The 24,962-nt window shown below is 50.2% G+C and overlaps 1 protein-coding gene across 2 annotated transcripts in view; it reads left to right on the forward strand.

Moving 5' to 3' along the window:
* LOC147096770 (dapper 1-like) overlaps positions 1-24,962 on the forward strand; it is a 73,955-nt gene that overhangs the window by 34,355 nt on the left and 14,638 nt on the right. For both annotated transcript variants that reach the window (XM_085973386.1, XM_085973387.1), the window contains exon 2: positions 10,532-10,664. In XM_085973386.1, coding sequence (XP_085829512.1) covers positions 10,532-10,664 — 133 coding nt within the window. The remainder of the gene's footprint in view (positions 1-10,531; positions 10,665-24,962) is intronic.

Genomic DNA, 24,962 nt, shown 5'->3' on the forward strand with positions numbered 1-24,962 from the left:
CATCCAGCACTGTGCAGAGAAGATGAGCAGAACTCAAGGGGTTAAGGATCAGAAGCCCTCCTTGCTGTTGGTTCAAAATCACTGATGACTTAATAAATGAGATGGCGTTAGGGCAACCTATCACCGTGGAGATTAGATGGTCCCTTTATACCAGCTGAAGACAGATGGTTAAAACATGGAGCCTCGAGAAGAATGCCGACCAGACTAGCCGCACGCTGGTGTCTAGACGAAGCTGGGGGAGAAATCTCTGTATATATTATATGCGTTCATGTGTATTGAATCATTTTTTTGAAGCTTTACTCTGTCCACTGTGTGTGGGCAAAACAGGAGGCAACCCGAACCGTTTAAACAGGAGGAAGGAGATAATTTAAAGAAATATTTACAATTTCAAAATTTAGTTTTAACCTCTTCTCCTCGCACCCCCCCCCCCCCACACCCAACCACCCCTAGTTGACCCCCGCACACCCCTCCTCTTCAGTTTTGGAAACCCCATCATAGAAAGGAGACTATATCGATGAAGATTCGCTGAAACGATCCAAGGATGAGAGGTTAGAGTTATGAAGGGAGGCTCAAAGTAATTTATTTTCTTGAACGGAGAAGGTTAGTGGAGACTCTGACCAGGGTTAGCGAGGTGATGGAAGGTGTTGAGAGGATCAGTGACAGTGTTTCCACTGGTAGATGCGCTGGCGCAGACTGAGAACTATCACTGGAAGAACAAAGGGGGGAAGAACAAAGCCATGTTTTTCCACGTAGAAGGTTATTAGACCAGGGAAAGCGTCACCACAAGAGGCTATTGAGATAGAGACTGTAACGTCATATCGGAGGGAATCAGTAGAAGTGGCACTGACACAGGCCTGATGGGCCTTGCTCTGGGGTGTAAGAAAGACTTGCATTTCTATAGCGCCATTCATGACAGCCGGATGTCCCAAAGCGCTTTACAGCCAATGAAGTACTTTTTGAAGTGTAGTCACTGTTGTAATGTAGGCAGCCAATTTGTGCACAGCAAGCTCCCACAAACAGCAATGTGATAACGACCAGATCATCTGTTTTAGTGATGTTGATTGAGGGATAAGTATTGACCAGGTACACCGGGGAGAACTGCCCCCGGACTTCTTCAAGATAGTGCCATGTGATCTTTTACATCCAACTGAGAGAGCAGATGGGGGCCTTGAACCCCACAACCTTCTGACTCCGTGGCAAGAGTGCCACCCACTGAGCCACAGCTGAACGGACTTTCAATTTGAAGTGTAAATTTGAAGGTGCCGCCTCTCGTTGGGGTACACTTCCTGGGGCGCCATGCAGTCCTTCACCCAAATGGCCTTTCTACCCGTGAAAGCTTAGATGGTGCTTAACAGCAGGCTGTTGAACCATGGGGGTTATCACAGCTGAGTCTGATCCTGTCCTTTACCCAATGTCCAAATCCAGACATTTTCCAGCAAGTGTTTTTTCCCCCCTCTCAATTCATTCTCGGGGTGTGGGCATGGCTGGCAAGGCCGGCATTGATTGCCCATCCCTAGTTACCCTTGAGAAGGTGGTGGTGGGCCTTCTTGAAAGTGGTTTGATACAACTGAGGGGCTCGCTAGGCCACTTCAGAGGGTAGTTTAGAGTCAACTACAGGAAACTTTCGATTAACCGGCACCTAAATAACCGGAAATGTCGGTTAACCGGCAAAATTCAGGAGTAGGTTCAGGTAACTTTTATTACTTGCCTTCCTCCATGTGTTGCTGTGCAAGGGTGTGGCTGCAGCTGTTGCTAAGCTACAGAGACGCTTGCAACTTGTGGCCATTGTTTTGAACCTGTAGGGTTTGTTGCTTTATACGGAGCTCTCCGCTCCGTGGGGGAGAAATTGGGTGGAGCCGCAAACGGGGCGCCAAGCTTGCCTGGGCGCCGGATTTAGCGCAGCTTTTGGAGCAGTAGCGACCGCCGGAAATTCAGCTTGAGCGCCCCAAGAGGGACACGGGGCGAGGCTCGAGGCGCTCCGCGTCCCTCTTAGGACGCTGAAGCTGAATATCGCAGCGCAACGTGCCGCAGCGCCACACACTGCGGCACGGCACGCTGCGGTACTGCAGGCCTTCCTCCCATTCTTAAGGGGGAGGGGCCTGCACCAGCGCGATGACCGATCGAGAGTGCCGGCAAAAGAGCCCGGCACCGAGGAGAAGTGCCGGGCTCTTGGAAAACAGCCGGCACTGCCGCGGGGGGCGATCAAGAGGCTGGGGACGGAGGTGCTGGCAGGCGGCCGCCGGAAAAAACGGCCGCCCCGCACCTCCACCTTAATTTGCGCCACTGCCGGCACAGGTAGGCCCCGTGAACCGGGCGCCATTTGCGAACGGCGCTACAGAGGCGGTCGCTGCCAAATATCAAGATCGGGGCAGTAGCGGGGCGCTGCGCACACTGATGACGTCATCGGAGGCGGCGCAGCGCAACAGGTTAACGCCGCCATTAGCGCCCCAGCTAAATATCGCGGGAGGCGTGGCCAGTGGCGCTAAAGCCACTGAGTGCCCTCTTTATGTGCTAACTGGTGGCGCAGCCCACCGAATTTCTAGGCCCGTATCTTTTACTATAACGTTCGGTTATCCAGAATTTTTGATGAACCGGCACCACATCGGTCCCGTCCGTGCCGGATAAAAGAAAGTTTCCTGTACGTTGGTATGGGACTGGAGTCATGTATAGGCCCAGACCGGGTAAGGAGTAAGTCGGAGTCACTGATTTGGACCAGGAACCCTGGCTAGGGTAATAGAGGGAGTCACTCCCAGCAAGAATAAGAAAATTCAGCAGAGGCGGGGCGATCATTGGAGTCATAGAGTCAGAGTTTTACAGCACAGAAAGAGGCCCTTCGGCCCATCGTGTCTGCGCCGCCCATCCATCCCTGTCCAGTCTAATCCCATTTTCCAGCATTTGGTCCATAGCCTTGTATGCAATGGCATTTCAAGTGCTCATCCAAATGCTTCTTGAATGTTGTGAGGGTTCCTGCCTCTACCACCCTTTCAGGCATTGAGTTCCACATTCCAACCACCCTCTGGGTGGAAAAAGTTCCTCCTCAAATCCCCTCTAAATCTCCTGCCCCTTACCCTGAATCTATGCCCCCTTGTTATTGACCCCCCTACTAAGGGGAAAAGTTCCTCTTTATCTACCCTATCTATGCCCCTCATCATTTTGTACACCTCAATCAGGTCCCCCCTCAGCCTTCTTTGCTCCAAGGAAAACAACCCCAGCCTGTCCAGCCTCTCTTCATAGCTGAGGCGCTCCATCCCAGGTAACATCCTGGTGAATCTTCTCTGCACCCTCTCCAAAGCAATCACATCCTTCCTATAGTGAGGCGACCAGATCTGCACACAGTACTCCAGCTGTGGCCTCACCAGCGTTTTGTACAGCTCCATCATAACCTCCCTGCTCTTATATTCTATGCCTCGGCTAATGAAGGCAAGTATCCCATATGCCTTTTTAACCACCTTATCTACCTGTTCCGCTGCCTTCAGGGATCTATGTACATGTACACCAAGGTCCCTCTGACCCTCTGTACTTCCTAGGGTCCTACCACTCATTGTGTATTCCCTTGCCTTATTTGTCCGTCCAAAATGCATCACCTCGCACTTTTCAGGGTTAAATTCCATTTGCCACTTTTCCGCCCATCTGACCAACCCGTTTATATCGTCCTGTAGCCTGAGGCTTTCCTGCTCACAATTTACCACCCCACCAATTTTCGTGTCATCTGCGAACTTACTGATCATACCTTTTACATTCTCATCCAAATCATTTATGTAGATCACAAACAACAAGGGACCCAGCACCGATCCCTGAGGTACCCCACTGGACACAGGCTTCCAGTCACAAAAGCAACCTTCGACCATCACCCTCTGCCTCCTGCCACTCAGCCAGTTTAGGATCCAACGCGCCAAGGCACCCTGGATCCCATGGGCTCTTACCTTCTTGACCAGTCTCCTATGCGGGACTTTGTCAAAAGCTTTACTGAAGTCCATGTAAACCACATCCACAGCATTTCCCTCATCCACCCCCCTAGTCACCCCCTCGAAAAATTCAATCAGATTTGTCAGACATGATTTACCCTTGACAAAGCCATGCTGACTATCCCCGATTAATTCTTGCCTCTCCAAGTGGAGACTAATTTTGTCCCTCAGAATTTTTTCCAATAATTTCCCTACTACAGATGTTAGGCTCACTGGCCTGTAATTCCCTGGTTTATCCCTGCTACCCTTCTTGAATAGTGGTACTACGTTAGCTGTTCTCCAGTCCTCTGGTACATCCCCTGTGGCCAGAGAGGTTCTGAAAATTTGTGTCAGAGCCCCTGCAATCTCCTCCTTTGCCTCCCACAGCAGCCTGGGATACATCTCGTCCGGGCCTGGGGATTTATCCACTTTTTGGCCTGCTAAAACCGCTAGCACCTCCTCCCTCTCGATGCTAATATGTTCAAGTATGTCACAGCCCCCTTGCCCGATTTCTATGTCTGCATCGTCTTTCTCCATAGTGAACACAGATGCAAAAAATTCATTTAAAACCCCGCCTACATCATCTGGCTCTACACACAGATTGCCACTTTGGTCCCTAATGGGCCCTACCCTTTCCCTGGTTATCCTCTTGCCCTTAATATACTTATAAAACATCTTAGGATTTTCCTTTATTTTGCTCGCCAGTGTTATTTCATGGCCCCTCCTTGCCCTCCTAATTTCTTTTTTAAGTATGCCCCTGCATTTTTTATACTCCTCTAGGGCTTCTTCCGTCTTTAGTCTTTTGTAACTGCCAAAAGCCCCCCTTTTATTTCTAATGCATTTTTGTATATCCCTTGTCATCCAAGGTTCCCTTTGCTTGTTGGTCCCACCCTTGACCTGCTAGGCCTCAATTTATTCATTATATAAATTCCCAAAATAGCATCATATTTTCCTTTGACAGATTAAATGTCTTTCTCTCCTTCTCTCTGTAGACGCTGCTGCGATGTTTTGTTGTGAGTGGGCCAATGTTAACAGATTAAAAAACAAGATTTTCACTTGTACAGTAGCAAAATACTGCAGATGCTGGAAATCCGAAATAACAACAGAAAATGCTGGAAAATCTCAGCAGGCCAGGCAACGTCCGTGGAGAGAGAAACAGGGTCGACGTTTCGGGTCGAAACCCTTTTTCAAAACTGGAAAGGAAATGAAATAGATCGAAAGGCAAGGGCTGGGGAGGGAACAGAAGAAGTGAAGAGACATTAAGAGGTATTCAAAACCAGACGAGATGGTGATAGGACTAGTGGAGACAAAAGACGGTTTAGATTAGGTGTGAAATGTACTGGGAGAATGAGAGACAGCTGCCATGTAAAAATAGAGAGGAAAGGGGGGGGGGGGGAGGGAAAACCCAAAACAAAGGGGTGGGGGAAAAAAATATAAGTAAAAATGTAATAGGGGCTGAGGTTATGATCTGAAATTGTTGAACTCGATATTGAGTCCGGAAGGCTGTTTAATTTCCTTTCCAGTTTTGAAAAAGGGTTTTGACCCGAAACGTTGACTCTAATTTCTCCCCACGGATGTTGCCTGGCCTGCTGAGTTTTTCCAAGATTTTCACTTGCCTCAGTTCAAGGCTCAACCTGAGCCTTGGGCAGCTCTGACTGAAGGGAGTGCAACAAAGGGTCACAAGATTGATTCCTGGGATGGGGGGATTGTCCTATGAGGAGAGATTGAGTAGACTAGGCCTATACTCTCTAGAGTTTAGAAGAATGAGAGGTGACCTCATTGAAACATTCAAAATTCTTACAGGGCTTGACAGGGTAGATGCAGGGCGGATGTTTCCCCTGGCTGGAGAGTCTAGAACCAGGGGTCACAGTCTCAGGATAAGGGGTCGTCCATTGAGGACTGAGTTGAGGAGGAATTTCTTCACTCAGAGGGTGGTGAATCTTTGGAATTCTCTACCCCAGAAGGCTGTGGAGGCTCAGTCGTTGAGTATATTCAAGACAGAGATCAATAGATTTTTGGATATTAATGGAATCAAGGGATATGGGGATAGTGCAGGAAAGTGGAGATGAGGTAGAAGATCAGCCATGATTTTATTGAATGGCGGAGCAGACTCGAGGGGCCAAATGGCCGACTCCTGCTCATATTTCTTATGATCTATTCTGAAGGGGATTGACAGGGTAGATGCTGAAAGGCTGTGTTCCCCTGGCTGGAGAGTCTAGAACTAGGGGGCAGAGTCTCAGGATAAGGGGTCATCCATTTAGGACTGAGTTGAGGAGGAATTTCTTCACTCAGAGGGTTGTGAATCTTTGGAATTCTCTGCCTCAGAGGGCTGTGGAGGCTGAATCATTGAGTATACTCGAGGCTGATTTTGGGACTCTAGGGGAATGAAGGGATATGGGGATCGGGCAGGAAAGTGGAGTTGACGTCAGCCATGATCTTATTGAATGGAGGAGCAGGCTCGAGGGGCCGAATGGCCGAATGGCCGACTCCTGCTCCTAATTATGTTCACTGGGTAATGCCCACTGGTATCCAAGATTGGCCCTGGGTTTTCCCAAATTCCCAGTGTTGCTAACTATGAAATATTGTTCATGTTAAAGGACGTTGCACCAGTAGATTGCTATGGGATGATTTAGTCATCCCATTTTCTGAACTGGATTAAGGTAAAATGGACGGGGGTTTGGAAAGGTATAATAAAATTCTTTACCTGCAGTCATCCGCTGGCTTTGTGGGTAGACATGTGGCATTGTGCGGTACTGAGCCTTACAGAATAGGAAGATCCCAGGGCCCATCCCTGGGCTCAGCTGGCATGGCAGTTTAGCTGGCTACGATGGGCCTTAGTCCCGTTGGGCTACAGAGGGGAAGAGTTAGTTACTGATGGTTCAGAAGGTTGTGGGTTCAAGTCCCACTCCAAAGGCTGGAGTGCAAGATCCTGGCTGACTCTCCCAATGCATTACTGAGGGAGCGCTGCACTGTCGGTGGTGCCGTCTTTCGGATGAGATGTCAAACCGCTGTCATGCCCCTTCAGGTGGACAAAGGATCCCACGGCACTATTTTGAAGAAGAGCAGGGGGAGTTCTTCCCAGTGTCCTGGGGCCAACATTTATCCCTCACTAAAAAAAAAACAGATGATCTGGTCATTATCAAATTGCTGTTTGTGGGAGCTTGCTGTGTGCAAATTGGCTGCCACGTTTCCTACATTACAACAGTGACTCCACTTCAAACCGTACTTCATTGGCTGTAAAGTGCTTTGGGATGTCCAGCAGTCATGAAAGGCGCTATAGAGATGCAAATTCTCTCTTTATCTTTTCCTTTCTAATCGCTTCCCTGCGATCGCTGCTGGAACGAAGACTGTTGGCAGTGGACAGGATCAGGCTCCTCTGCGATGCCTCCTCAATGCTCCACTGACGTTTGCTGTTTTTGCTGCTCATATGAAGAACGGCCTTCACAAAGAAAGAACTTGCATTTCTATAGCGCCTTTCGCCATCTCGGGACATCTCAAAGCGTTTAGCAACCAATGACCTACTTTTGAAGATCCTGCAAATCCATTGGCAGGATAGGCGCACCAATGTCAGTGTTCTCGCTCAGGCCAACATCCCCAGCATCGAAGCTTTGACCACGCTCGATCAGCTCCAATGGACGGGTCACATCGTCCGCATGCCCGATACGAGACTCCCAAAGCAAGCGCTCTACTCGGAGCTCCGGCACGGCAAGAGAGCCCCAGGTGGGCAGAGGAAACGCTTCAAGGACACCCTCAAAGCCTCCTTGAAAAAGTGCAACATGCCCACCGACACCTGGGAATCCCTGGCCCAAGACCACACAAAGTGGAGGAGAAGCATCCGGGAAGGCGCCGAACACCTCGAGTCTCTTCGCCGGGAGCAAGCGGAATCCAAGCGCAGGCAGCGCAAGGAGCGCACGTCAACCCAAGCACCCCGCCCACCCACCCCTTCAACCACCGTCTGCCCCACCTGTGACAGAGACTGTAGGTCCCGCACTGGACTCATCAGTCACCTGCGAACTCATTCTTAATGTGGAAGCAAAAGTCATCCTCGGTTCCGAGGGACTGCCTAAGAAGAAGACTTTTGAAGTGTAGTCAGTGTTGCAACGCAGGAAGCATGGCCGCCAATTTGCGCACAGCAATGTGATATTGTCCAGATAATCTGTTTTATTGATGTTGGTTGAGGGATAAATATTGGCCAAAGGCCTCGTACCATGGCAAGAAGAATGAGAGAAAGGGAGAAAGATGAGGCTGGCTGGGAGAAGAATGGGACTTTTCAGTTGGCGGAAAATATTTTAGTGGCTTGTTTCATTTCTTCAGTTGCTCCTATTTTGAAGGCTTTGCCCTCAATCCGTCCAGCCTTTCTCTCCCTTGTTCCTGCATCTCACCCTCCCCTACCTCAGCACGCTCTGGCTCAAACCACCCCCCCCTCTTCCCCCCAACCTCCCGGCATAGGCCAGATGGAGAAAGTCATCGCGCGCAGCCGTTGCAGCAGACCCCCGAGACACGCAAATGATGAGATTAGCATTTGTATTGTCCCTTTCACCGAGATGGAAAATGCGAGTGCAAAGGGGACAGATTGGCCGAAGTTCATTAATGCCATTCGATTTGATCCTTAGCCCCGCTGGTAATGCAAGGGTGGCCTCCTGGCTCAGTTCACCTCGGCCGATCTGTTGAAGCTGGAGCAAGATTCCATGTCCGTCAACCTCTCTTCACTTGTTCCGGCAAGTATCCCATCTTATGAGCTCCCTCCCCCCGCCCTATCTTCACTGTGTTGAATTCAAGACTTATCTCCGACTTGAGTTGTCCCCCTAGCCCACTTACCTCGTCTTATTCCCTCCTCTTTCAAGTTTGGTGGTTGCCTGACTAATGGACCATGACCCTTTTCCAAGGTTACTCAATAAGAATAACTTTGAAACCCGTCAGCAGTAGCCTGTGGGAGAGGAGGAAGGGTTTTCTAAACGGCCTAGTGTCTGGAAAGCGAATCTTTTTTTAAAAAAAAACCCTGACAATTGCTCGGAATTGAAAAAAGTACAAACCTTTCAGCGTCTGATTGAATAACAATAATGGACTTCCTGACAAATTGGGCGATAGGCTCGGAAGATTGATGGACTTGACCTACGACCTTGTTCCTCAGTCACCCCGGCCTATCCTCAGTCTGCCGAGGCTGGTCACGTGACGCGCGGTGTCCACGGTGATTTAATTCCATGGGCTGGAGGCAAGGCTGGCTGGGGAGAAAAAATTCACATTGTTGAGACCGGCAGCTGTGCAAAGGCTCCGACAAGCATTTGCTACACTTTACCAATTAGTATGAACACTAGTTTTGAATTTTGACCCCGACACAATGCACGCGACAGGGAGAGACAGATGGTCTCATTATTGGGCGAAAGGGTCTTTCTCTTTGTACCCCTCTCTCGTCCCCCTCCCCTCCCCTCTCATCCCCCTCCTCTCCTGGGAGTATCAGCTCTTGCCCAGTGGCCACGCTGTTGCGCCGACCGCCCTTTGGCACACTCCGCCCATGCCCGCCACCTGAGTCCGGGCATGCGAGCTGTTCGACCGCGAGGTGAGTCACACCCCACGCTCTATCCTGCCCTTCCGCCAGGTCCATGCCCGCGCACACGCACTGTCCAGCAGGGGGTTACTGCACGGTGGTCAAGATTGAGAACTCTGTCCACAGAGCAGGAGTTTGAGGCCAATTTAGAATGCCCACTGACTTCAGCTATATCAACTTAGAATGGGGATTGAGGAGAAGATAATTCCAGAGGGTATGACTGACACTTATGTACAGATGCACACGGCACAATTCGGAGAAGAGCAGGGGGCATTCTCCCCGCTGTCCAGGGCCAAAATTTGATCCCACAAACCAACACCTGAAACAGATTATCTGGCATTTACTTCATTCCCCTTTGTCTCCGTCTTTCAGATGAGACGTTAAACCGAGGCCCCCGTCTGCGCTCTCCGGTGAACGTAAAGTGTCAGCCGTGGCTCAGTGGGCAGCGCTCTCACCTTTTGGGTCAGAAGGCTGTGGGTTCGAGTCCCACTCCAGGGACTTGAGCACAAAAATCTAGGCTGACACTCCCAGTGCAGTGCTGAGGGAGTGCCGCACTGTCGGAGGTGCCATCTTTCGGATGAGGCGTTAAACCGAGGCCCCGTCCGCTCACTCAGGTGGATGTAAAAGATCCCGCGGCCACTATTTCAAAGAAGAGCAGTGGGGAGTTCTCCCCGGTGTCCTGGTCGCAATATTTATCCTTCAATCAACATCACTAAAAAACAGATGATCTGGTCATTATCACATTGCTGTTTGTGGGAGCTTGCTGTGCGCAAATTGGCTGCCGCGTTTCCCACATAACAGTGACTACACTTCAAAAGTACCTCCATTGGCTGTAAAGCGCTTTGGGACGTCCTGAGGTAGTGAAAGGCGCTACAGAAATGCAAGATTTTCTTTTCAGGCAGCGGCTGTGGTTTTTCTATTGACCCATTTGTGTTAGTTATTATCTTAGTAAAATATAGCCGTCCCATCTCTAACAATGTCTTCATTTCTCCCTGTTCTCCCCCTTTCTTCTCCCCCCACCACCCCCCCACCCCCACCTCAGAATGGACTTAGACGACAAGAACTGGCGTTCCTCACCCCCCTCCAGCAATTGGAGAGGCAGGTCAACGACCTCCGACTGGATGTGACCCAGACGTCTGGCGGGGAGCCTGAGATTGACAGCCGCCCAAGCTCAGGTGAGACGCCACCAGGGGGAGACGGAGAGCGGGGGTAGCGGGGGGTTAGCGTGTTCATCGAACACAGTGTACCCTCATTTAACGGCACAGCAGCACAGTGGTCATGTTACTGGACTAGTAATCCCGGACTAACGATCTGGTGACGTGAGTTCAAATCCCATCATTTAAACTTAAATAAGTTAATTTACCGCACTGTCGGAGGGGCAGTACTGAGGGAGCGCCGCACTGCCGGAGGGGCAGTACTGAGGGAGCGCTGCACTGTCGGAGGGGCAGTACTGAGGGAGCGCTGCACTGCCGGAGGGGCAGTACTGAGGGAGCGCTGCACTGCCGGAGGGGCAGTACTGAGGGAGCGCTGCACTGCCGGAGGGGCAGTACTGAGGGAGTGCTGCACTGTCGGAGGGGCAGTACTGAGGGAGTGCTGCACTGTCGGAGGGGCAGTACTGAGGGAGCGCTGCACTGCCGGAGGGGCAGTACTGAGGAAGCGCCGCACTGTCAGAGGGGCAGTACTGAGGGAGTGCCGCACTGTCGGAGGGGCAGTACTGAGGGAGCGCCGCACTGTCAGAGGGGCAGTACTGAGGGAGCGCTGCACTGTCAGAGGGGCAGTGCTCAGGGAGCACTGCACTATTGGAGGGACAGTGCGGAGGGGCAGGGCTGAGGGAGCGCTGCACTGTCGGAGGGGCAGTACTGAGGGAGCGCCGCACTGTCAGAGGGGCAGTACTGAGGGAGCGCTGCACTGTCGGAGGGGCAGTACTGAGGGAGCGCTGCACTGTCAGAGGGGCAGTACTGAGGGAGCGCCGCACTGCCGGGGGGGCAGTACTGAGGGAGCGCTGCACTGTCGGAGGGGCAGTACTGAGGGAGCGCCGCACTGTCAGAGGGGCAGTACTGAGGGAGTGCTGCACTGTCGGAGGGGCAGTGCTCAGGGAGTGCTGCACTGTGGGTGGGGCAGTACTGAGGGAGCACTGCACTGTCAGAGGGGCAGTACTGAGGGAGCGCCGCACTGTCAGAGGGGCAGTACTGAGGGAGCGCCGCACTGTCAGAGGGGCAGTACTGAGGGAGCGCCGCACTGTCAGAGGGGCAGTACTGAGGGAGCGCCGCACTGCCGGAGGGGCAGTACTGAGGGAGCGCCGCACTGTCAGAGGGGCAGTACTGAGGGAGCGCTGCACTGTCGGAGGGGCAGTACTGAGGGAGCGCCGCACTGTCAGAGGGGCAGTACTGAGGGAGCGCTGCACTGCCGGAAGGGCAGTACTGAGGGAGTGCTGCACTGTCAGAGGGGCAGTACTGAGGGAGCGCTGCACTGCCGGACGGGCAGTACTGAGGGAGCGCTGCACTGCCGGAGGGGCAGTACTGAGGGAGTGCTGCACTGTCGGAGGGGCAGTGCTCAGGGAGCACTGCACTATTGGAGGGACAGTGCGGAGGGGCAGGGCTGAGGGAGTGCTGCACTGTCGGAGGGGCAGTGCTGAGGGAGTTAATTAAATAAATCTGGAATAAATAGCTAGCATCAGTAATGGTAACCATGAAAATACCGGATTGTCGTAAAAACCCATCTGATTCACTAATGTCCTTTCGGGAAGGAAATCTGCTGCCCTTACCCGGTCTGGCCTATATGTGACTCCAGACCCACAGCAATGTGCTTGACTCTTAACTGCCCTCTGAAATGGCCTAGCGAGCCAGTCCAGTTGTATTCAAGTAGGCGGCTCACCACCACCACCTTCTCGTGGGCAATAAATGCTGGCCTTGCCGGCGACGCCCGCATCCCGTGAATGGTTCAAGGATTCGCAGGCTAAGGATAGAGAGCTAACTTTCTCTCGAACGGAACGTCTTTCGATTATTTATGTGACATTTTTTGCTAACGCTTTGGCCAGATTGCGCTTTCCATAAACGGACAGGATGCCGAACAATCCCAAAGGCGATGCCTTTATTCATTGTGTGTACAGGCTGGCCAGCCCTGGTTTAACAATCAAGACCAAGTTGCACGCAATTTCTTACTGAAGAATACACGGGAAACCCATCAACCTTCCTCTGAACGTGGAAAACACCCTGGGGGAGAAATTCGGTCTCGCCCCGTTTTGGGGGGCGCTGACTTTTGAAAGCTGGGAAACTTAGTGCCGGGTGCTAATGATTCCCAGCTTCTTCTAAATTCGGTGTTTGGGCTCCAGGAAGGAAGTGGAGCGCTAAATCAAGCTTTTAACTTCTGCTCCCCGAACGACGCCTCCTGCAGCTGTCGGTGTCGTCGCCCGGCGATGCTGCAGGGGGGCGGAGCCAAAGTTCGGGTCCCGGGGCGATGCGCGCGGTGATGACGTCATAGTTACCGTGGCGCAAAAATGTTACCGCCGGCGCAAACCTCCCGGCCAAGTTAGCGGGAGTCGTTCATCTGGCCGCGTCCGGGCGGTAAGTCGTTAGCGCCCCGTTAACGCCCCCTGGAGGCGATAACAGGAGGCGCTATGGAGGCCAATTTCTAGCCCAAGGTGACTAAAAAGGACAGCCTCGCATTTCTATAGCGCCTTTCACGGCCTCCGGACGTCCCAAAGCGCTTTACAGCCAATGAAGTACTTGTTGAAGTGTAGTCACTGTTGTAATGTAGGAAACGCGGCAGCCAATTTACGCACAGCAAGCTCCCACTAACAGCAATGTGATAATGACCAGATCATCTGTTTTAGTGATTGACGTAAGAAAACTACTAGGCACTTGGTCTAAGCGTTAAACAAGGCTTTAATCAACTATTTTACAACATGGAGGTCTAGTTGTGTCCTTCACTAGTTCCTGTTAAGAATGTCCTGCGCAAGCTGGGCCCGTGCTCGAGTATTTATACTCTCTCTGGACAGCGCCACCTGCAGGCCACTCAGTATTATTTCATAAGTCTTTCTTTCATGAATGACTGATTCATGTCAGTGATGTTGATTGTGGGATAAATATTGGCCCAGGACACCGGGGAAGAACTCCCCCTGCTCTTCTTCAAAATAGTGCCGTGGGATCTTTTACATCCACTTGCGAGAGCAGACGAGGCCTCGGTTTAACTTCTCATCTGAAAGACGGCACCTCCGACAGTGCGGCACTCCCTCAGCACTGCACTGGAGTGTCAGCCTAGATTTTTGTGCTCAAGTCCCTGGAGTGGGACTTGAACCCACGACCTTCTGACCCAGAGGCGAGAGCGCCACCCACTGAGCCACGGCTGACACTAGCGACTAGGCCAATGGTAATGGGTTAAATCGACTTGTTCGGGCTTATTTACGAGTGAAATAATACACAGAGGCCGAAACGACACAGCGAAGCCTCGCTACAGGCCGAGAGCCAAGCTGCTCAGTGTCTCCAACCGTAGAAATGCGGAAATTCACGGAAGGAAGCTCGGGAGCTGCGCGCCCGGGATGTGCCGGCCGCCGGATGAGGCTGCCTGCTGCTACAAGGCATTCAGCAAACTGAACCCTAATACGTGAACACCAAAAGGCTGAAAATACCCAGCACATCTGTCTGGATCTGTCAAGAGAAACGATAGGTTCCAGATGTTTGTGTAAGGGATGCACAATGTCCCAAGTCAAGGTTTGAGGTCAGCTTCGGGGCAACGTTGATTTCTTTGCCCTTGGGTTATTCCTGATATATTTTCCCACATCAGTTGCCTGTCAGTACCACTGAAATCTAGTTGGATTGTCTAGCCGCTTAGTTCTAACCTTTTAATACTTTCTCTTGTCTGTTTCTTCTTCCTCTTTTGTCTGTTACCTACTTTTCATTTTTATTTCCCTCTGTATTAGTGTTTCTGTGTTATACCTCTTTCTATCTGTCGCTCTCTGTTTCTACGTTGAATGTGTCTCTGTCTCTGTCGATACCTGTCTCCCCCTTAATGGTGTCTTTGTTTCTGCCTGTGCGTTTCTGTCTATTTGTATCGCTCGGTCCTTTTCTGCGCCTCTCTGGTTTTTGGCTCTTCCTCTTTGTTTCTGTCTCTGTCCGTCTCTCTCTCTCTCTCTCTCTCTTTCTTCCATCTTTCTATCTCCAGCTCGTTCCCGCCCCTCTCTCTCTCTCTCTCTCTCTCTGTGTCTATCCTTGTCCTGTTATATTTGTGCCTGTTTCTGTTTTTGAATGTCTCTTTTCCTATATTTGTTCATCTGCTCCAGGAATTTGAAGGAGAGGACCGTGCGCGGGCCCAGACGGGCGTAGTGCGGCGTGAAACCTTTCCATGGCTGAAGAGTCCCTCTTGTCGGATGACTCTGTAGAGGACGTCCAATCCATTCTCTCTCTCTCTCTCTCTCTCTCTCTCTCTCTATCCTTGTCTTGTTATATTTGTGTCTTTCTGTCTTTGCATGTCTCTTTTCCTACATTACAACACTAACTACACTTCAAAAGTACTTTAGCAAAATACTGCGGATGCTGGAAATCCGAAATAACAACAGAAAATGCTGGAAAAACTCAGCAGGCCCGGCGACATCCGTAGAGAGAGAAACGGAGTCAACGTTTCAGGTCCTGACGAAGGGTCTTCGACCTGAAACGTTGATTCCGTTTCTCTCTCCACGGATGTTGCCTGGCCTGCTGAGTTTTCCAGCGTTTTCTGTTGTTACTTCAAAAGAACTTCATTGGCTGTAAAGCACTTTGGGGCATCCTGAGGTCATGAAAGGCGCTATAGAAATGCAATTTCTTTCTTTCTCTCTCTCTCTTTCTGTGCATTTTTCTGCCTGTCCCACACTGTCCTTGCGCCCCCCTCTGTCCATCCCTGTTTCTAGAAACATAGAAAAATAGGAGCAGGAGTCGGCCATTCGGCCCTTCGAGCCTGCTCCGCCATTCAACACGATCATGGCCGATCCTCTATCTCAATACCATATTCCCGCCCTCTCCCCATACCCCTTGATGCCTTTTGTGTCTAGAAATCTATCTATCTCCTTCTTAAATATATTGGCCCAGAAATTTGGGTCGGGGGCTTCCCGCGGGTGCAAGCCCCCGACCTGCACTTGCCTTCCGCGCCGGCCGTTGAGCTGTGGGCCCGCGTGGGATTCCGATCCTGGGCCTGCTCCAACTGCCGGCGCGCAGTGCTTGCGTATCCCAGGGGCGCAGTTAGTTCGATGCGTCCCCTGGGATCACGTGGGCCATGGGGAGCTAATCGGAGCAGGGAATGCTCCATTCATAAGTCTGACAGGGAATGCTGTCAAGACTTATAAATACCACGGCCCCAAAATAGCAATAAATCTTCAAATAATTTTTTTTTTTAAATCATATTTTTTAAATAAACTATAAATTACATGAAATAACCATTTTAAGCAATAATTTAAATTTTTGAAAAAAATAATTTTATTTTCTAACAGGGCTAAAAATAAACTTACCTTGCTTTAAAGTATTTAAAAATAATAAACCTGTGGAAAAAATGTTTTAATTTTAATTAATTCACCACTTACCTTGTAAAAAGCAGGCCTTACGCCTGCTTTTTACATTTCTAAATACTACAGGCTTACGTTCCCGGGAAAACCTGTTTTAAAAAAAAAAAAAACCCCGAAGTTTGATGCGCATGCGCAGCCTCCCCCGCGCACGTGTTCGACCTCTGAACCCCTTCGTTCAAGGGCACGGAAGTGCCGGTTTCCCGCGCATGCGCAGTGCATGCAGGAAACCAGCACTTCCATTGGGCCTACGGGTGAGTACCCCGTGCGTACTCACCCGTGGAGACCTGAATTTCTGGGCCATTCAGTGACTTGGCCTCCACAGCCTTCTGTGGTAGATAATTCCACAGGTTCACCACCCTCTGAGTGAAGAAATTTCTCCTCATCTCAGTCCTAAATGTCCTACCCTGTATCCTGAGACTGTGACCCCTCGTTTTAGACCCCCGCCCCCCGCCCCCAGCCAGGGGAAACATCCTCCCTGCATCCAGTCCGTCAAGCCCTGTCAGAATTTTATACGTTTCAATGAGATCCCCTCTCATTCTTCTAAACTCTAGTGAATACAGGCCTAGTCGACCCAATTTCTCCTCATACGAAATTCTCTGTCCCTTTTTGTTTTTAAGCTGTAAAAAAACCTTCATTGATTGAATTATTTCACAAAGCAGCTCCATGATGTCCCTGAGCACTCAATGTCACTGTGAGACGTGCAGTGAAGCTAATCCGTGAAAGAGGTCATTACTGTCTCCGCTCCTGTTTTCACACGTTCTGTTAGAGCCGATATTCACGTGCAGGCATCAAACCCACGATCCAGAGGGACGGAATCGTGGGACGCACGCAACGTAAAGAACCAGCGCCTCATCGCCGATCCCAACAGCAGAGGTCATCCGGCTTCGACCTCCCTCGCAGGCGGCGCGCGGCCCAATCCGCACAGGGCATGGACGAAGCGGCCACCAGTGGGAGAGGAGGGACGGGCCCGAAGTGCGACGGTGGCCCATGAGTCCCAGACCACGGAACACATCACGTCAACCCGCCCCCTGAGATCTGTTGCAGGAGGCGTCTTGTTTCTCCACTTGACATCTCAGGAGGCCATCGGATGGACAGCCAAACTAGACCTCCCATTAGAAGCTTTTCCCCCGGTCACACGAAACAACAAGAGTCGCGATCACGGCATGTCGCGCTGCCCGTAACGAGATAACAATCGACCAAGTGTGCCTCAAAGCAAAGAGGAGTCGGCCCAATAAATGTTCCCCCCTTCCTCCCCGACTCTCTCAAGCCTCACAACACCACATGTGCTTCACGAGCGAGATTTTTTATTTCTTTGTCAGGCCTCCTTGTTCTCGGAATGTTCAAGGACGACTTTCTCACTCGTTCCCAGTTGCCCTGCGAAGGTGGGCCTTCTACTGAGCAAGCCTTGCTTTGCATGACCTCGGGGCTACCATAGACGCTTTCACAGAATCATACCATGATAGAGCACAGAAGGAGACCATTCGGCCCATCGTGCCTGTGCCGCTGTACAGCCAGTGAAGCACTCTTTGAAGTGTAGTCACTTTTTTAATTTAATGATAATTAAATTGTTACGGTAATTTAGTTAAGATAAACTTGATTAAAGTTTCGAAATCAAGGTCTTACTTGACTGGGGTTCAAATAAGCCGGGGGTGAAACAGCAACACGGAGGGGAAATGAGGAATAGTGACATTGGAATAGTATTCTGTAATTCTGAAACGGTCAATGTCAAAGAAAAATGACTTTTAAATATGGTCGATGGTCTAATGAACAGAAACAGCATTAAAGGGACAACATAGGCCAGAATGGCAGCTCATCAATGCAAAAACTGACTAATTATTAATTATCTTAACCCAAAACAATTTAATTCTTTTCCTTATTTAATTCTCGGTTTTGGCTGTATCGAAAACTACTGAAGATTCTGTTTCACGAACTCCAGTCAAACCCGTACACAGCAGAGAGAGAGAGAGACAGCGAGAGAGAGAGAGACAGCGAGAGAGAGAGAGAGACAGCGAGAGAGAGAGAGAGACAGCGAGAGAGAGAGAGAGAGAGCGAGAGAGAGAGAGAGACAGCGAGAGAGAGACAGCGAGTCAGCGAGAGAGAGAGAGAGACAGCGAGAGAGAGAGAGACAGCGAGAGAGAGACAGCGAGAGAGAGAGAGAGACAGCGAGAGAGAGACAGACAGCGAGAGAGAGAGCGAGACAGACAGCGAGAGTGTTAAGTCCGTGAATGATTGAGACACGGACCAGCAGGAGTGAAAACAAACAAGTCTTTACTGGTGGAAGTCAATAGTGAAAAACTAACAAACAGAGGCTCTCTAGCGCCTTTTATACAGGGGTGGTCACTGCCGGTACTGCAGTCTGAGACCAGTTATTCTCTTAAAGGTACATACACAACAATTCCTCCCCTTTTAGATAAACAGTACATAACATTCATTTAACAACTAAATGATAATGAATTACAATCACAATTACTGTTGCTAGATACATTGGTTAAGTTTAAGCAATTATAAGTTCAGTCTTTGAGGAGGCTTCCTGATTCTGTCTGGATAACGCCTCTTTGGGGTATCAGGTTCTTCTGGCAATGTTGCGTCGGGATCAATGTCTTTGTTTGGTTCATCTGCTTCCAATATTACCGGTTCTGCGGTAGCTGCAATTGGAACGTCAATTTCATTACCAGGTGTATCAGATCGTGGTGTGGAGTTGACGTTTTCCAGTGACTCTAGAATCTGGTCAGCATGGCGTCTTACAATGCTCTCCCCAACGTCCACGGTATACATGAGAGGTCCTTGTCATGTACAAATCGTTCCTGGCTGCCATTTCTCAGTGCGGTAGTCCCGGGCCAAAACTGGTTGACCTATCTTAAAACTCCTGGTCGGCCTTTCATTCATATTCTGAAACTGCCTGTTCTCCACATCTCTTCGGACGTTTGGCTTAACCAAATCCAAGCGGCATCGTAGTCTTCGATTGAAGAACATCATGGCTGGAGTTTGGTTGGTAACCGCATGTGTCGCATTCTGGTAGGCAAACAAGAAGTTGTCCACCTTGTGTTGTAGGGGTATATCTTCATTACACATTGCCTTGATAGCCTTCTTGAATGTTTGGACAAACCTCTCGGCCAATCCATTAGTGGCTGGATGATATGGGGCAGATGTGTAATGCTTAACGCCATTGTTCTTTAAGAACCTCCGGAACTCTTCAGACACAAACTGTGGTCCATTGTCAGAGCAAATCTATTCAGGCAGCCCATTCCTGGCGAATATGGTTCGCAAAACTGTGATAGTTTTTTCCGTGGTGGTTGAGGACATTTTTATTACCTCTGGCCACTTTGAATGTGCATCCACCGCAATTAAAAACATCGAGTCCATGAAGGGACCAGCAAAATCAATGTGCACCCGTTGCCATGGAGATGAGGGCCACTCCCATGGACGCAGAGGAGCTTCTGGTGGGGCGTTTTGGACCTTCTGGCATCCTGCACAGCTCTTGGTCATCTCTTCGATTTCTCTATCGATTCCCAGCCACCACACAAACGCTCTGGCTAAGTTCTTCATTTTTACCCCACCCAGATGACCCTCATGAAGCTCATTGAGTACTCTATCCGTCAACTTAGGTGGAATTACTACTCTGGATCCACACATCAAGGTTCCTCTGCACACTGACAGCTGTTCTCTTCTCGGCGAGAATGCTGGCAGCAGTGGTTCGCCATGTGCTGGCCATCCCTTCACCGTTAAATCATAGACCCGTGATAGTGTCGGGTCATTCCGTGTTTCCTTTTCTATGTTTGCATTCGTCACAGGGAGACATTCGACTATGGTCGAGTGGAATAACTCCATTGGATCCACTGCAAGGTCTTCTTCTTCCACCGTCGGCAACGGTAGACGTGACAATCCATCAGCATTTCCATGCTGTTTAGTTCCTTTGTACTCGATGTCATATTGGTGTGCCCCTAGGAAAAGGGACCATCTCTGCAGCCGTTGTGCCGTCATTATCGGTACGCCCTTCTGAGGGTTGAAAATGGAGACAAGAGGTTGATGATCGGTTAGTAGAGTAAATTTTTGACCGTGCAGGTAGTGATTGAACTTCTTCACCCCCCACACTAGGCTGAGGGCCTCTCTGTCAATCTGAGCGTAGTTACGCTCGGCAGAAGTTAACGAGCGTGACGCAAAAGCTATCGGCCTCTCTAACCCATCAAGGAACTTATGTGACAGTACCACCCCAATGCCGTAGGGAGACGCATCACACGCCAGTCTGATCGGCAGTGCTGGGTTGTAGTGAGCCAATACTTCCCTTGAAGTGATTACGTCCTTACTCTTCTGAAAAGCACACTTACAATCATCGCTCCATTTCCATGCTACCCCCGTTCGTAGCAGGGCGTTCAGTGGGTGCAAAATTGTCGACAAATTCGCCAAAAACTTATGATAGTAATTCACTAATCCGAGGAATGACCTCAGTTGCGACACATTTTCAGGCGCTGGGGCCTTAACAACCACTTCAATTTTGTCAGGGGACTTATGTAACCCCTCTTCATCAATCACGTGGCCACAATACGATATCTGTTTCTTAAAAAATTCGCACTTGGGGCGGTTGGCTCGCAGCCCATGTTCCCGTAGTCTAGTGAGCACCTGTTCTAGGTTGTTAAGGTGTTCACTGTCATCTTCACCTGTTACAAGGATGTTGCCCAAGTAACACTGAGTCCCCGGAATCCCTTGCAGGACTTGTTCCATCGCTCTTTGCCATATCGCCGGAGCCGATGCTACTCCGAATACCAATCGATGATACTGGTAAAGACCTTTGTGAGTGTTTATCGTGAGATACTTCCTAGAGGACTCTTCAACCTCCATCTGCAAACATGCTTGTGCTAGGTCAATTTTTGTAAAACGCTTCCCTCCAGACAGTGAGGCGAAGATGTCTTCTATCCTTGGAAGAGGATATTGTACTGTGTGAAGGATAGGGTTCACCGTCACCTTGAAATCCCCACAGATGCGAATCTTCCTTGGCTCTCCGGACTTATTGCTTAACGATTTCTTCATGACGGGAACGATGGGTGTCGCCCACTCGCTCCAGTCGACCTTAGACAACACGCCCGCCTTCTCCAGATTCTCCAGCTCTGCCTCGACGGCTGGGCGAATTGCATATGGTACCGGTCTTGCTTTGAAAAACTTGGGAACTGCATTCTCTTCTATTTTTATCAAGGCGGTTACGCCTTTAAGCGTGCCCAGTTCTTGTTGAAATACCTCTTTGGTGTTAGCTAAGATTGTTGACAATCGTCCAGGAGTGACGTCTTCATCTTTTTTACCGTCCACCGTCATTGCATGAATGGAATGCCAATCTAAGTTTATCTTCCTGATCCATTCCCGTCCCAATAACGGTGGTCCACCATTTGGCAGTATGTAGAGATACAATTTCCGTATTTTCTTGCCATTGTATTCGACAGGCACCCTTATTTTTCCTCTGGGGTATACTTTTTGCCCCGTATACGTCGTCAAGACGATGGATGTCTCTCTCAAGGGTATGTGTGAAAATAGCCGCTCGTAGTCTCGTCGATTCATGACGGTTAGCGCTGATCCTGTATCCAATTCCATTTTAACTTGGGACCCTGCTATCGTGAGGGTGACCCAAATGGTTCGGTGATCCTCTTTTGCGATTACATTGTGAAGTTTGAGACAGCTTAGTCTCCTGTTCTTGGATTCACTATCGCTCATCTGGTCTTCGGAACTACTGTCCGTCATCTTTTGTACTTTCTTGTACGGTTCCTTAGTAGCCTTTTTGTTGTCGCTGGTCTTCTTCCCAGACCTGCAAACTCGTGCAATGTGTCCAATCTTCCCGCATTGTCTGCATATTTTGTCTTTGGACCAGCAGTCCTTCTGGTCATGGTTAGTTCTGCCGCAGCGATAACATTTTGCAAATCCCCGTGTCATTTCGTGGGTGCCGTATTCCTGTGGTTTTTGTTGAATTTCTGCAGCTCCCCTGGCTGCTGCTTCATACGATACTGCCACGCTGAAAGCCTTGTCTAGCGTCAGCTCTTTTTTTCTGAGAGTAACTTCTTCTGTGTTCCTTCACTCAGGAGTCCACAGACAAATTTGTCCCGTAGGGTATCTGCCAGTCCTGCTCCGAACTGGCAGTGCTTTGATAGCTTGCATAGTTCCGTAAGATACTCAGCATTGCTCTCCTCTTTGTGCTGAGTTCTCCTGTGGAATTTAAATCTTTCTGCTATCAACAGCGGTGCAGGGTTTAAGTGTTCCTGTAGGACAGCAACAATTTCATTAAAACTCTTCGCCTTCGGTTTGGCTGGAGTAATCAGGTCCCGCAATAGGCCGTACGTTCTAGCGCCCATTAAGTTTAGCAATATCGATGCCTTTTTCCCCTCCGCTATTTCGTTTGCCTCGAAATATACCTCGACTCTTTCCACATACGTGGTCCAGTCCTCTAATGTATTATCAAAAGCAGTGATACAGCCAGTCTTCGGCATCTTGCAAATCTAAAATGGCTCCTCCCGCGCTTTGCCTTCTTCCCCGCTGTTGTTAGCGCTGCTTTCCACGGTTTCTTGCACGTTAAATATTGATTGTTTTTCTTTTATTATTTTCCCGTCATGGAGCGGACCCTCTGGGACACTTCCCTCCCTCTTCTTAGGTCCGAACACTGCCAGGCTTCGAAGCACCGGCCGCGCCCTGTGTGCTCCACCCTCTCTCTCTCTCTGCCTCCCGAGCCGCAGCCCAAGAAGGATCAGAGCACTACCTGCCACCAGCCCGATTAGCTGGGAAACCACAGACCGAGGAACCCAGCCTGGCTCTGGAAAGTCTCCTGCAAGTTTTCAAACCGATGATTGACGGTCGACACCCGTTTCTCAAGTTTCTTTGGACTCTTTTTTTTTTTCTTCTGGCTCCGACCTTCAACAACGTCGTCTGAGGTGCTGCCGAGTTGCAGGTAAGTTCGTTTCTTACTCGTCGCCAGTGTTAAGTCCGTGAATGATTGAGACACGGACCAGCAGGAGTGAAAACAAACAAGTCCTTTACTGGTGGAAGTCAATAGTGAAAAACTAACAAACAGAGGCTCTCTAGCGCCTTTTATACAGGGGTGGTCACTGCCGGTACTGCAGTCTGAGACCAGTTATTCTCTTAAAGGTACATACACAACAGACAGAGAGAGAGAGAGAGAGAGAGAAACAGACAGACGGAGAGAAATAATGTGTAATTTAATTAAGTTGTAATGTAGGAAACGCGGCAGCCAATTTGCGCACAGCAAGCTCCCACAAGCAGCAATGCGCTAATGACCAGATCATCTGTTTTATTGTTGCGGGGTGAGGGATAAATATTGGCCCAGGACTCCCCGGCTCTTCTTCCAAATAGCGCCTTGGGATCTTTTACGTCCACCCAAGAGGGGCGGACGGGGGCCTCGGTTTAACGTCTCATCCGAAAGACGGGTACTACTTCCTAGCAATTGTTTGTACAATTGGGCGGCTTGTTACGTCACTTCAGAGGGTGTCAGGAGTTAATCACGGAGTCAGCTAAATCAGGTAAGGGGGTGGGGTGCGGGGGTCGGGTTCCCTTCCCTGAAGGACGTCAGTGAACCAGTTGGGTTTCTTAAAACAGTTCAGCTACTTTCGTGGTCATTTTTCTGGGCCCTTTGCAATAATTACTACATTTATTGACCTCACCTCACATAACTTGCCACGGAGGGCTTTGAACTCGCGACCTCTGGTTTAGCTCGTCCAGTACTGTAATCACGACAGGTTTGGCTGGCTCAAGCTCATGATCTCGTGCCTGTAGGGGCCGTGCCAATCTGCCCGGCCTGTGTCTTGCGTTCTCTGGGGAGCGAAGGAAGGCGATGGAGGAAGGACTATCCCAGCATCCTTAGCAGCACTAAAGGCCCTCTATTAAAACGAAAGGCCCAACTTTACAGATAAGCAAAAAGAACTTGCCTTTATTTAGCGCCTTTCACAACCTCAGGACGTCCCAAAGCCCTTTACAGTCAATGAAGTACTTTTTTTGAAGTGTGGTCACTGTTGTGATGTGGGAAACGCGGCAGCCAATTTGCGCACAGCAAGCTCCCACAAACAGCAATGCGATAATGACCAGATCATCTGTTTTAGTGATGTTGATCGAGGGATCAATAGACAGGTCTCTGTCTTTTTACTCATCTCGCTCTGGCTGGCCTCCCTTCAGTTTAATCAGCTGGGCAATCGCGCGCTTTCACAGTGTGCGAGTCTGTGGCCCAACGGCACTGCTCTGTCAGCCGTGGCTCCGTGGGTAGCACTCTCGCCTCCGAATCGGAAGGTTGTGGGTTCCGGTCCCGCTCCGTAGCGAGCACAAAAGTCGAGGAGGCTGACACTCCCCACAGTTGCCGTACTGAGGGAGCGCTGCACTGTCAGAGGTGCCGTCTTTCGGATGAAATGTTAAACCCAGGTCCCGCCTGCCCCCTCGGGTGAACATAAAAGATCCCGCGGCCACTGTTTCGAAAGGAAGAGCGGGGGGGAGTTCTCCCCGGTGTCCTGGGGCCAATATTTATCCCTCAACCAACATCACTAAAAACAGATGATCTGGTCGTTATCAACATTGCTGTTTGGCTGCCGCAAATTGGCTGCCGCATTTCCCACATTACAACAGTGACTACACTTCAAAAAGTACTTCATTGGCTGTAAAGTGCTTTGGGACGTCCGGTGGTTGTGAAAGGCGCTATAGAAATGCCAATCTTTCTTTGTTCTTCGGAGGACAGCAAACGAAAGATAGTCGACCTCAAACTACACTCGGATCGGGGGTGGGGTGTTGCCCCCAACTTGCGGCTCCTAGACCTTCTGCGGCCCCGCGAGGGCTCATCTTCCTTTGCTCTCTCCTGCTCCGTCCTCGTGGGCCTGGTGTTTCAGGATGTTCCAAACCCCACAATAGCCGTTAATACCAGCCGCTCGAGATTGACGGGGGTCAGTGGAATCGTTTAAGCTCCAGGCCGTGCAGC

The sequence above is a fragment of the Somniosus microcephalus genome, chromosome 34 (assembly GCF_052327205.1).
Source record: "Somniosus microcephalus isolate GS21.2 chromosome 34, FLI_Smic_1.0, whole genome shotgun sequence".
In the NCBI taxonomy this organism is placed as follows: Eukaryota; Metazoa; Chordata; class Chondrichthyes; order Squaliformes; family Somniosidae; genus Somniosus; species Somniosus microcephalus.